Source organism: Carcharodon carcharias, chromosome 18, assembly GCF_017639515.1.
Source record: "Carcharodon carcharias isolate sCarCar2 chromosome 18, sCarCar2.pri, whole genome shotgun sequence".
Lineage (NCBI taxonomy): Eukaryota > Metazoa > Chordata > Chondrichthyes > Lamniformes > Lamnidae > Carcharodon > Carcharodon carcharias.
Window position 1 is genome coordinate 72,467,820 of NC_054484.1, and position 14,222 is coordinate 72,482,041.

Genomic DNA, 14,222 nt, shown 5'->3' on the forward strand with positions numbered 1-14,222 from the left:
CTGCACTACAGGAATTCACCAAGGCTCCTTAGAGTGCACCTTCCAAACCCATGACCACTACCACCTAGAAGGACAAAGGCAGCAGGTGGATGGGAACATCACCACCTGGAAATTCCCCTCCAAGTCACTCACCACTCTGTCTTGGAAATATATCGCCATTCCTTCACTGTCGCTGGGTCAAAATCCTGGAACTCCCTCCCAAACAGCACTGTGGGTTTACCTATACCACATGGACTGCAGCTGTTCAAGAAGGCAGCTTACCACCACCTTCTCTGGGGATGGGCAATAAATGTTAGCCCAGTCAGTGAAGCCCACATCCCCTTGAATGAATTAAATTGCAATTTCCTTCTTGAGGTTTGATAGCTAAAGTTAACCTCATCACGACCCAACTTTCACGATGTCGCTTTGTCTGCATTATTTATTCTGATTCACACAATTGTCCCTCTTTTTCTCCCTCAGCTTCAGTACTAAGTGACTCCTTGCATGGTGATTTCAATCTCCATTGCAACTCCCTTTGCCCCTCTTCTCTGATTTCACTGCCTTTGCTGAACCCCCACCCCCAATGTAAATTCTTCCACCAATATTTGCTTCTACCCTCTCAGCTTTGAATATGATGTAACTGCTCTACTCCCAGGTTTTCAATAATGGACAGGGCCATCTCCAATGACTTTCTTGTATCTATCACCACCCACACCCCCATTTCCCTTTGCATCGACTGATGGAAAAAATTACTCACCGAAGTCACTTGGAACTGCATTTGAAATTCCTAACTGCTTATCTTTTGACCTCCCATTGGCCACAATATTTCTGGAGTTGTCAATCTGATCAATCATTGTTTTTTTTTGACTCCAGTAAAATCTTTACCCTCTGCTACTCTTGTCAGTTCAGCTGGTTTGCCTTCATTCTTGTTCATTCAAGTCCAAGTGGGTACTTAGTTGAGCATATCTAGTCTGCACCTGGTTTAGCCATCCGTCACCATTGAATGCCATCGGGTATTACATTCCGTTGCCAAAATTGCTCAATATGCCAAAGATCATCCTAACTACTTATTTCTCTGATGAGCCATCTGCATAAAACCCACCCTTGCCTCAAACACAAAGTTTGAGGAGCTCATGGACTCCTTTATCATAAAGAATGAGATCAGGCCTTGAGCTGCCACTGCTGTATTCCCCCCCGCAATGTCACCTTCGCTATCCTCACTCAGATTATAAATCATTCTCTCGCTCCTCCAGAGGGTCTGTCAGCACCCTCCTTGACTGTATTGCCTCCTAAATCTGTGTCCCTCTTTCCACAACTGCATATTTGAATCTCTCTATTGAGGTTTTGCCATTGTCTTTGACTCTTGACACAAACACTGTACACTGGCCCCTTATTTAATCTCCCTGCCTGACTGCTTTCTCTGCTTATTTTGCAGTCCTGTTTGGCCACAAGCTGAGCTTCTGACTGTATCATTTTTGCCAAAGACTACCTATACTTACTTTGCCCTCCTGTGCCCCTGCTTCAGTTTGTCTGCCACTAAATTTGCTCATTCATGCTTTTGTTATCCTTCAAACTCGATTATTCTAATGCTCTTTATACCCAAAATTGATTCCAATTTTTTAACTGTCATCATGTCCCCCTTATCCATCACACACATCCTGGGTGAGCTACATTGGGTTCTAGTTGTCTAACTTAACATTCTGATTTTGGTTTTGAATCATTTTCTTTTTAACCTCCTCAAGGTCTACAGTCCTCTGACTCTGACTTGTTAAATATCACTTCCTCATTGCTGTTGCATCTTTATCTGCTTGGCCCCTATAATTTGGGTTGTGTCCTGAAACTCCTCTCCTCCACACTTCCTATCATCCTTGAAGGCCTTCTTTAAAACACTTTTTTTAAAAAAAACTTTGTCATCCCTTTTCATATCTCTTTTGGCTTATTTATTTTTGTCTGATTATTGCTGTATGGAGCACTGGGATGATTTTCTATACTAAATGCTACATAATTGCAAGTTGTTTGTGAGTTGTACTAAATATGATCTAGTGCATGATATTACATCTCTGCATTTGCAGTTAATTAGTTTGAAATGCAGTGACTACTGTTATGTAATAACTTTGCACATAGATTCTACGTGGAGCAATGCAATGAATACGTTAATCTATGTATGGTTGTACTGATCTGTTGTGACAAATCATAAAACAAAACTGGAGTTTGGTGACTTCATTACATTGTTAAAATTTAAAAAATTTTTCTCCCCATAGAATGCTGCCTTTTTATATGGCCTTGGTCTTGTCTACTTCCATTATAATGCATTTCAATGGTGAGTAAAATATTTATTCTTCTTTAATTGAAAATAAGCACATACAATAAGAAAATTTGAAAATTAATTAAATTTGTTTATTTGGGGCAATGCATTTGTTTTTGTGTGACATATATCAGTTTCTGATTTGCTGTTGACCTTGGATACATAGCTTGTAAAATTTAGCTAACTGGAATTTCTAATCTGATTTGTAATTCAGGTTGAAAATGTATCTTTTATTGCTTTTTTTTTTCCTTGCCCAATTCTGGCTGAATTGACATGGCATCGCTGCTTTAAGCCCATTAAGATGGGAAACAGTAATTTTCCTATCTTCACTCCCTGATCCTATCACCTTGCACTTTTTAATTACTGGAAATGGTAAATAGGAGGAAGCATTGGATCGGAACCTGTTTTAAAAAAAAAAACCTCCATCCTTCTACCCTTGTCCTCAACTCTCCTTGCCACCCTGTCCTCCTTTGCACACCCTCTACCCACATGCCCTTTTCACACCTCTCTTTCCACCTCATCATCTCTTTCCACCTCCAACAGGCCCACCTTCTGATTCTACTTGAAGTAAACATAACACTTTGTCTTCCAGTGTAACATCACAGGAATCAACTAAAAATAAAAGGTTACTTGTATATAGTATTTTCAGAATAATTGTCAGTTGTGGAATTCAATCCCTAAAGCAGCAGCAGGTATCCTAGAATATCATTACATGAAAACTAAATTTGAATTAATCAGTCACTGTAAATGAATTTGCGATTATCCTCTACATGATACAAACACCTCATTATTGTAACACAGCATGTCCTCCAACTTGTGCAATAACGTAGAAGATCTGGTATATTAATAAAAGTTGTGCAATTTAAATCAAATCCTATAAACTGGAGGAATTGCATGGTATTACCCAGCTATTGAAATATTTAAGGACTTCTCCACCAACTGCAGTCAGTATTGGTTAGAAAAAATTGTTGAATCTGCTTTGTCCAAGTCAGCTAGATTGACAAGGTTGGGGGATGGGTGGTGGAGGTAGGGAAGTTAAAAAGCAATAAAGGATTTCTAATGTTTTGATGTGAAACAAACTAAAATTTCAAGAGTTTCCTTGAATTTTCTAGTAACTAAACAGGAATGTGCTGCGGTCATTAGAAGTGTCGAAAGGGCTAAATTTGAGTTAATTATATTGTATTACTACAAAATGAGAAAATGCTCCAATAACAATTGGCCACTCTGAAGCAGCACAATCTCCATTTTCTGCTATATTTGCAAGATACCCCCACCATAGATACATAATGGAAATAGGCAAATAATTGAGATTCTCGTGTTCTGAATGTAATTATCTATCTCCAATAACTCCTTGCATTTGATGTTTTCATTCTGTGGGAAGTGAGAAAATATGTTTGATTATTTTTTGACATAGTTGAAGGTTAGCATACTGCATTTTACTGTACACTCAATTTCTGACTGACTTTGTCCACTTATTTTGTGAATGTAAGCAGTGTGAATAAAATGTACTATTATTCCAAACCAGGAAAGGTGCTTTAATTTCAGCTGCTTGAGAAGTTGGATATTGACAGATTTCAATAACCTTTATAATTGAAGAACTGTTTGCCCTTGACAGTCATGTAGGCATTTTAGTGGAGGTTGTGGTACAGTGAAACCTTGGAGCGTACATAGATCTAACTTTCCAGAACTGTCAGGGCTGTGGCTTTACTATTTTTTTTTAAACATTGTGTTCTTCAGAATTGAAAGACTTTGTCACACATCCAGTTAGTGCCACACATGCAGTTAGTGCCTCTATTTCCTTTTCTGTGGTTTAGAACCTGTGGTTGTTTTGGTCAAAGCAGAGGCAGTAGTACAAATGGAGCAACCAATAAGATTGTATAGGTTTGGACCTATTTTTGTAAAGTGCTTTCGCTTTTTAAAAAATGAGAACAGTTTCAATTTCTGTATCGAATATCAGCAAGTTGCTTTTCAGATATTGCTAGTTGCCTTATAATGTGGAAGGTTGAAGGATGTTTTCAGATTTGTTTTTTGCTACAGCCCCATATAACCTGTAAAGGCAATATATTGCTGTAGATCAAGTTGATTAGTGATTAAAACATAAATAAACTAAGGGTGGCACAGAATTTTTTTAATAAAAAAGATCAGTAAAATGGACTGTTATTGCACCAAGAGTGAGTTTTGCTTTTAGGTATACCATATTTATTAAACAAAGAAATGAGAAATTTCTATTTCATAGGTAATTTGTTGTCCCTTTGCTATTTTAAAACTGAGGTTATGTTAGAAGTTCTGATAAAATATTTTATATTAATGTGAAAGGGTAAATTGTGATGTCGTTGTAGAGCCAATTATAGTATTAAATTGCTGTGACAACAGCCAGTCTAAAATCTTACAGAACTTTCTGTATGTCCATTAATGTTGCTGTGAACATGGCAGGGTTCAATCGAAATTAACTAAATCTCTAATTAGCACAGTATTTAAGTTGAGCTGTTGACTTCCTTGAGAACTGTGTATTGAAACAGCAGAATTAAGGAACTATCTTCTCCTTTCCAGCGGTCTATTTTGAATCCAGCTGAGATTCATGAGGTGAAAGATGCTTTCCTTATTGATTGTAATGGTCCTGCATGAAATGTTTTTGAAAGATGCTTGCCTTGCATTTTAATGATCACTGACACCCAGTGTCTTTTACCTAGAAGTTGTTGATGCTGATGTAGTGCATACCCAACTAATTTTGTCAGAATACCTATTAATGATGACTCACCTATTAGAGATATTAGCCTGGATTTTTTGGTAGTAATGATAGCAAAATTGCCAGCGTTCATCATCATTATTCCTCTAAAACCAACAGCAACTTCTAGAGCCCAAATGTGCACAGTTAAACGTGGAAATCCATCAGTGATTATACACTTTTCCATGGTGCGCTTTTACAATCTCAGCAGATGGAAATCAAACTGACAAGAACTTTCCCTTTTACACTGTGACATACACCTTGTTAATGAGGTATAACTGAGTTTTAATGATGATCTTAAGTCAACAATGCTGAAGAACCTCACTGGTCCTGGAAAATTAATTTTATATTTGTATAATGTCACTTTTGTCCATTATCATGTCATGGTTTTGTAATTTTACAGAAGTTTGTTTGATATTTCAGCTTCTAATGTGCATGTCCCGATCTTTATTTTGCTCTGTGGTTTAAAAAAAATATAAATAATGAAGGATAATTGGTGAATTTTACTTCCTGATTTGCTATCTGAGAATTCTTCAATGTATTTGGGTGCTTACCCTGCTTGATGACATCACTATTGCTGGATGCCTGGAGATCAAATTAATGTTGGGAAAGGTGAAATTCACACTTCAGAGATCACTGGATCTTTGTGGGCAGCTTTCTTTGAGGTCAGTGGTGAAAGTCGTTGCTTTGCTGCTGACTGCAAAATCTGTAAGCTTGCATCCTATTACACCTTTAGGACAGAAACCAATAGATAATAACCTTTTCAAACATCCAGAAGTTGTTTATGTGCAGTTCAAAAGCTTGCTATGACATTAAAAATTATAGATCCAGGAGGTAAGCAACAGCTTGGGTTCCATTGTGTGTAAAATTATTTTTAAAAAGCTCAATTCCTTGACCTAGCTGATTTCATAATGGAAAAATAGCCATTTATAATAAGAGAAAAATAACATGAAGCAGGGTTGGAGTCCAGTCGGTCACAGTCTACTTTGAATTTGCATAACGCAATGATGATTTTTCAGTCACCACAGCCTATGATCTTTGGAGATGGAAATACCTTATAAAGGGTAAATTTCTAACCAAGGCAAGGGAAAGCATGGAAAGCTGCAAATTGAACTTGTGTTTTGTATATCTGTCTATTTTTCTTTCAGACTCTTCTACCATTCTTCTTCTGAAGGCAATGGTTTATGTTGGAGTGTGGTTCCATATATAATGACTCCCAACGATGAGTGAGCTAGTCAGTTTAACTGAGTCTGTATCGCATCTTCAGTCAGTATCTGTACATGTCTATGTCATCATAGCTCACATGTAAGTTTACATACATACTTTAGGGATTTCCTGGACACTCATCTAGTAGTGGAATCTGACCTATGATTTCTATGTTCAAGGCAGAACAATTGAACTTTTTAATTCAACATTCAAGGTTTTTATCAAGAATTTGGTATCTGGAATTAAAAATATTGTTACTGACATTAGTCTCAGTATTTGCTGAATAGTGTACCTTGAAATTCTGTTGTCTGATTTTGATTGTGTATATTGAGCTAAACAGGCTAGAACATGGCCATTCCCCAACCATGTGTTACCCTGTGTTATTCTCAGCATCACTGCAATGCACCAAAATGTCATTCTAAAAGATGTGGACAGCACTAATTACTAAAGCAAATTAGCTTAACCAAATTAAATAAATTAATTGGTTGCCCCTTGTTTATAATTTGTTCATGTTTTCTTGGGGCTTCCTCAGAATAAGGCATTAGCACAAAATAGAATCCTGGCAACTAAGCCCCTCTAAACTCAAATGAACTAATTGCTCACACCTAGTCAGTTTGAATTGAATTACATGCCCAAAGTAGTCTCGATTTTCTGACCACCACCACCACCAACTATTTGTGTTTATATCGGGCCTTTAATGTAGTTTAAAGAACATTTCATTTCTGCTGGACTATGGATTAAAATTACAATGACTACCTCGTGTCAGCAACAAAGAACTGAAAGGAATTTGGAAGACATTGATCAAAATCAACCCAGCGAATCCTGTACTCTGGAATTGGTGCTATTGAACTGTTTTATTCCATTCTTAAAATCCATGTTTTTGTGTGTCTTATATGTCATGTATGTGTGTGTGTAGGGATTTAAGGAGGGGTAGAGCTTAGGTTATAGAGTTAGAAATTAGTAGTTCATATTTCTTTCTTTTACCACTGTTTTAAGACAATTTGTTCAATAAACAGTTATTATTAAGCGAACAAACCTGGTGCTTGTATTCTGTTAACCTAAGTTAAACAATTAAGTGGGTTGATCAAACTTTTTTCACGTTTGTTGAGGCTTGGGGAGCAGTGGGGTTTGATATTACAGTGCACTATCCTCAATAAGTTATGACGGTAATAAATTGGTCCAAGGCACTTCACAGGAGTGTTGTCCAAGTGTTTGACATGTAAGGAGATATTGGGTGATAAATCTTTCTCTGACCAAGCTTTAAGGGGCATCTTAAAGGAGGAAAGAGCAGTAGGAGGACAAAAGTTTTATGGAGGGAATTCTGGAGTTTAGGATCTTGGCAGTTGAAGACATGGCCACCATTGGTCAAATGATTAAAATTGGGCTTGCACAGGAGGCCAGAATTGAAGGACTACAGTTATCTTGTGAGGGTTGGGGTTGTAGAGCTTGGAGTTGTTACAGAGAAAGGGGTGAGGCCATGGAAGGATTTAAAAACTAGGATCAGAATTTTAAATCAGCAGTGTTGTTCAACTGGGAGCAGGTCAGATAGCACAGGGTGATTGATGATTAGGACTTGGTGTGAGTTAGAATATGGGTAGCAATGGTTTGGATATGTTTGAGTTAAGTATGTTGGATTGCATGCCCCACCAGAATATATTTCTTAACCCTGCTATCCTTTGGATATAACTCTTCAAGAGCAAACTTTTAACGTGGTGGTAACATATACAACAAGTCTTAAGGTTACCCCGTGGCAGTGGGCTTGATTGCTTTATCTTGAAGCACTTTGCATATGCTCAAAAGCATGGAGCTCCCTAGTTAATAGCATTGTGGGCATCTCTCACCACATAAGAGTGTTGTGGTTCAAGGAGAAGGCTTACCACTGCCATTTCAAGGGCAATTAAGGATGGGTAGTAAATGCTGCATTTGCTAGAGGTGTCCAGTCTTGATGGCAAATAATATAGAAAGAACAAATCTTTTTGGAATGAGCATTTCTATAGCCTGGTCACAAAAATTGGTGTGCAAGACCTGGATGCCTTGCATTTTCCAACAGAATGACATGGCTAACCATGGTTTGCTCCTCCCTGTACAATTAAAAAAAGTCCATGACTGTCCTTGAACCATTCAACAGCTGATTAGCTCAGTAATGACTTGGCTAGTCCATTGGTCAGCTTGTTGTGCTGGAGTTATAATATACAATCTTTTGCTGCAATTAAAAGCAGCAACATTAGGGAGTTAAAGACAGGAATAAATTATGGAAGCTTTCAGTAACCCACATGTGATCTCCAAATAGCTCAGCAACAATAATTCCAGGCTTGTGTTTCTTCAGATTGCTCCCAAAGGGATCTGCTTTCCTTTTTCATCTTAATTGTAAGCTACTGGTGAATAAGCAGAACAAAGTGCACAGCATTGCAAATAGAGTATTTGCCAATAACATTAAGTACCTCCCAGCAACAATGATGCTTCTGATTGCAAATTGAATTGGTAAACTGTGCTGTTGGTCTATGGTAGAGTATTGGACAAATAGCCACACTCTCATAAACTGTTCAAACAATGCTTTATTCGCCCACAAATGTAAAATGCTGTCTTTTGAGGGCACAAGACTCCTTTCCTGATTGTGGCATACATCTGCAGTGACCTTGTACTCTCCAAGAATGGATGCAAAAAAAAATCCTCAATACAATGAGACAAAGCCAGTTATTTCTAAAAATGTGTAGCATGTCAGTCACCATCTTTAAAGAAAAAAACATTGGCTATTGCATTCAGTTGAACTGGTAGCTGAAAAATAGGCATTAAAGGAGGGCTGAGGATGGGGAGAAATAGAATATTTCATTTAGTAAGAGAAGTTATTGAGTTAAACGGCTTTTAAACTACTTAAAACGTGATGGATATATAAAAATTATGTGAGACAATAGAAAGTCATTAAAGAAATAAGCGAAAGTGAAAATAGCTATGGGTATGATGGAGCTCACACAAGGAAATGGTGTAAATTTGAGTAAGAAAAATAACCTGCAGGTACAGGAGATCTGAAATGAAAGTTTGTTGAGTGGAACAAAGCCAATGGTTTCAGCCTCTCAATATTTAATAATGGGGATTGGTTAATAATGCATCCTGATTGGGCTGTTAAGCAATACTTACATTTTTTAAAAAAAGATTCTAGCTTGTGCATCTGGGCTAATGGAGAGTCTGCTTGTCAGAGCATGTTTACGCTGTATGGGCTGCTAAGCTACAACTTGACTTGGCATATACAGACGGAGCCATTAAACTGGGGATTCCTCCCTTTTCCTTTGAAAAAAATCTATCATTGCACGAGGTATGTGGAGGGATGAGTACTTTATAAGAAAATTACTGGTGTTTCTTTTTAAAGAACTAAGTATGTGTATACTTACAAGCATCTCTTTTCTGCATGGTGGCACCCATAGTGACCTACATTTAATAGTAGTACCATCAAACATACCTCTTTTGACTGAAGTTCTATTTGACTGACAAAAACAAACTCGATTTTCCTGTTTAGCTTTGTGGTGTATTTCTTCAGTTATGAGCATGAGGTTTTGTCTGGAGGAGGTTAAGATTTTTCTAAAATTAGTAATTGGGTTGCCATGGAGGATAGTGAGAGAACAATATGCTAAGTGTTGAAATGTAGTTTGAATGGTTTGAACTCTTAACATTGCAGGATGAGTAGCTTAGATGCACCCCACAGGGTGCAAGAGGAAATTACAGGACAAAATATTTTACCTCCAATGGTTGCATTTCAAATACAGTCAATTAGCTGCAAATTATTTTAGGATACCTGGAAATGATATATGGTACTATATAAAGGCACAATTGTTTGTTCTCTCAGACCGTGAAGCCCCAGCTTTATTTGCTCCTTGTGTTAAATGATCTCCATTCATGAAGTCATTGGGTTGCTACAACTTGCTTTAATGCCTTTTGAGCTTGAGAGTGTTCCTGCTCCTGATTGTTATCCAGTTGGAGCTTGTGATATTGGAAAGGGACAGAATAAAAATATAATCAGCTATGTGTCCATTGACAAATTGTCTACTAAAACTTTAGACTTGTTCAAGGTACTAGAGTCTCTAGTATAAAATCCACAGACTGAAAAAAAACTATAATAGTGCATTATTTGGTGAAATTGTATATTTGTTTCCCAACCTGAACATCGATGTTGTTTGATTGTGAAGCAATAGGTGACCAAGCCTGGCTATTGGAGGATTCTATGGGAAGTGGGGGGTGGTGTGGGGAAGGGAGATGGGGAGACGATGGGGGAGAGGGGGAGACATGGTGAATGGGAGGGTGGAGGGTGAGGACGAAGGGGAGACATGGGGGATGGTGAATGAGGGGGAAGGGGAGATGGGGCAAAGGGGAAAGGGAGAATGGGATGGGGCAGGGAGAGGGGTGGGAGCAGGAAGAAAGTGGGATGGGGGGAATATGAGACAGGGGATGGGGAGTGGGGGGGTGAGGAAATGGAAGACGAGGGCAAGGTGAAAGGGAGACTCGGTGAGGGGTTGTGGGGCAGAATTGAGGGTAGGGAGGCAAATTAGCAAGTGGACGGGTAGAGGGAAGGTAAGAGGAGGGGGGAGGGAGAGGGGAAATAGCAGGAAAGGGAGGGAAAAGGATAGCAAGCAAAAAGTTGAGTTGAGTTTCAGGAGTGCCATGGATGAGACACAGAAGCTGTGCTACTCGGGGCTTGTTTGGGTGATTTAGTGTTACCAAATTTGAATTTGTATAGTATTTCTATTGTATTCAGTGATTTATTTTATTTTCCAAGCTATTCCAGCTAGGAATGCAGTGCTGCGCATGTGTGGTACAGTATTTCAACTTTGATTTTTCCAGGCAGGAAACGTCTGAAGGATCCTAACTCCGGCTTTCACATTGATTCCTATGGGAATCAATTATTTATTTTAAGTTGTTTCACTTAATGTTGTTATTTTCAGGAATGCAATCACAACTTTTCAGTGTTGGCTTACTTTACACATACTCCGTGTTGATTCCTTTCTGTCCTAGTCAGGTGACCAACTCTTCAGGGACACTTGAACCCATAGATAAAAACAAAAAAACTGCGGATGCTGGAAATCCAAAACAAAAACAGAATTACCTGGAAAAACTCAGCAGGTCTGGCAGCATCGGCGGAGAAGAAAAGAGTTGACGTTTCGAGTCCTCATGACCCTTCATGAGGACTCGAAACGTCAACTCTTTTCTTCTCCGCCGATGCTGCCAGACCTGCTGAGTTTTTCCAGGTAACACTTGAACCCATGTTGGGGAGTGCAGAGACCAAGCCTGAGGGTGCGAAACAATTGGTGGTGGGCGTTCACCTTGAAATGGGTGCTGTCTGGTGCAATCTTTTCCCCTGTTTTTATTGAAAATATATATTCAGTCAAGACTTGAAAAATCTAAAAGATACCATCTTCCCACAGAAATAGTTGGCGATATGATTCAAGGATACCAAAATAATTTTGATTTATGCATCCTGGTTTCATGCACTTACTCCCTGTCAACTTCACCGGTTAATTGAACTTAGACATTGTTTTCCAGTTACCATTTTATGTAAACCAAATTTGGTTACTTTTTCATGTATGCATAATTTGTGTTGCTATATTACTTTATATGATTCATACAATTCATGCCATAGCTGATCTCAAGTGAAGCTTGATGTAAATGTGAAATCTTACATTAAACATTTGACAGTAATAGTTTGGAAATGTATAGTCTCACAGTGAAATTGCTTGTTAAGATACTTTTCTCTTGATGCTACAGCTTTCAGCAGACCACAAATAGATCGTGCAAAGGCTATAAATTCGTTGTATGACATTTGTTTAATTATTTACTTTTTACTTACTTTTCAGCCTTTGAGATCAACATCACACCTATTCCTACATCCACTCTACTTTTGTCCCATCAAAACCAACATCTTGATATGTGTATTTGATAGGGGTGTGCTTAAAGCAAAATGACCCTAGGGTGCACAGGTTTCTCAAATCCTTGCATGTTCTAAATATCTGATTCCATTTCTCTGGAACTGATTTGCCCTGACCAACACCCTTTAACAATGATGCAAGAATACAGTAGTTATCATATAGACCATCAGCCTTGAAGCTGGAAACTTTCCATAAGCTCACCTACCAGTGAGTCAAACTTGAGATCTTCATTCAAGTTCAGAGAAAACAGTGGATTGTTAGTTGTCGGGTCAAGCCACTTTTCAAGCTACAAACTTGTTGCCTAGATGCAAGTAATGAAATTACTTGTTATTTCTTCCCTTTGCTGATCAGGAAGCTGAACCAGTCAACATTGTGTTTGGTCACCAAAGAAACGATATGTTGATTTTTTTTTTTAAGCTGTCATGGGATGTGGACATCATTTATTTTTCATCTCTAATTGCACTTGAGAAGGTGGCGGTGAGCTGCCTTGAACCATTGCAGTCCACGTGGTGTAGGTACAACTATTGTGCTTTTAGGAAGGGCGTTCCAGGATTTTGACCCAGTGACAGTGAAGCAATGGCAATATAGTTCCATGTCAGAATGGTGTGTGGTTTGGAGGGGAACTTGCGGGTGGTATTCCCATGCATCTGATCCCATGCCCTTCTAGGTGGTAGAGGTCGTGGGTTTGGAAGGTGCTGTTGAAGGAACAACCTTGATGAGTTTCTGCAGTGCACCTTGTATCTGGTACACACTGCTGATACTGTGCATTGGTGATGGATGGGGTGCTGGATGGTGTCGAGCTTCTTGTGTTGCTGGAACTGCACTCATCCAAGCAAGTGGAGAGTATTTCATCTCACTCCTGACTTGTACCTCTGGACAGACTTTGGGGAGTCAGGAGGTGAGTTACTCACTGCACAGTTCCTAGCTTCTGACCTGCTTTTGTAGCCACAGTATTTATGTGGCTAGTCCAGTTCAGTTTCTGGTCAATGGTAACCCCCAGGATGTTGATAGTGAAGGATTCAGTGATGGTAATGCCTTTGAATGTCAAGGGGAAATGGTTAGATCCTCTCTTGTTGGCAATGGTCATAGCCTGGTGCTTGTGTGCCATGAATGTTACTTCTGCAGAGCTTACTATGTAATTGCTGAATGACATCATAAAGCTTAGATGTGGATGTTTCCATGGACAGTAACTTTAGGTTGGCCTCTTCAAGCACAGGGTCAAGTTGGCACAGAATAGAAAATAGATATTCTGGCACATTCATTATCACATTATCACCTTCATGATGCTCTTCATTTATCATAAGGAGCTTCTGAAAATGCTGCAAACAATCTGTACTGCTGAAGTATGAGAACAAAGCAAGCCACACTTTCAAAATACCTTTTCAGCCTCTGCAGAATCTTTGGTGGGGAAAAAACTTGGATTCCTTGCCCTCAACTAACAGTCACCCTTATTTTTGCGTTAAGTTGTCCCGCAGCATGCTGTTTCATGTTGCTCAGTCCACCATGACCTGTTGAGAAACTTTTGGAACAGGCAGTACAGTATGCTTCATGCTTGTTTTCAGTGTAGGATTTCAGCCAGCTGTTATAGTCTCGATCCTGAAGCCATTCGTCCCTAAACATGGACTATCTTTTAATTTTTTGTGAAGGGGCAGTGCAATCACATAAAATACAGGTGGTTGGTCACCCTGGTCCTGGCGCCAATGCCAAAATACCTAAATTGTTTTATTAAAATTTGCTGGCGCTAAGTATAGGCCTCCTGTAGAATTGGAAATTTTCTTTTAGCCCTTAATTTTAGGAGGGCTATCATATAGTTGTAACTAGTCAGGTGTAAGGTAAATTGCTGTTTTTCCACGAGGTTGTAAATGCATTCCGGACAGCTCTGTTTTAGAGAAGTGTTGACTGTAGTCATGCCAGCAAGAAACTTCTGTGGGTGAACAGCTCATGTTTGAGAAACTATATTGTGGAAGGGGGAAATTAGTAAACTTTTTTGAAGTCTTAGAATTGGTTTCCAGTGCAGTAGTTCACAGTTGAGCATTCAGTAACATTTCTTCTTTCTTTTGGAGATGGTGTCCACTTATATTCTTTATGTAAAAAA

The 14,222-nt window shown here is 38.8% G+C and overlaps 1 protein-coding gene across 2 annotated transcripts in view; it reads left to right on the forward strand.

The window, feature by feature from the left end:
• The window catches only part of kdm6a (lysine (K)-specific demethylase 6A), a 284,665-nt gene that overhangs the window by 107,007 nt on the left and 163,436 nt on the right, over positions 1–14,222 (forward strand). For both annotated transcript variants that reach the window (XM_041210596.1, XM_041210597.1), the window contains exon 5: positions 2,241–2,299. In XM_041210596.1, the coding sequence (XP_041066530.1) occupies positions 2,241–2,299 (59 nt within the window). The remainder of the gene's footprint in view (positions 1–2,240; positions 2,300–14,222) is intronic.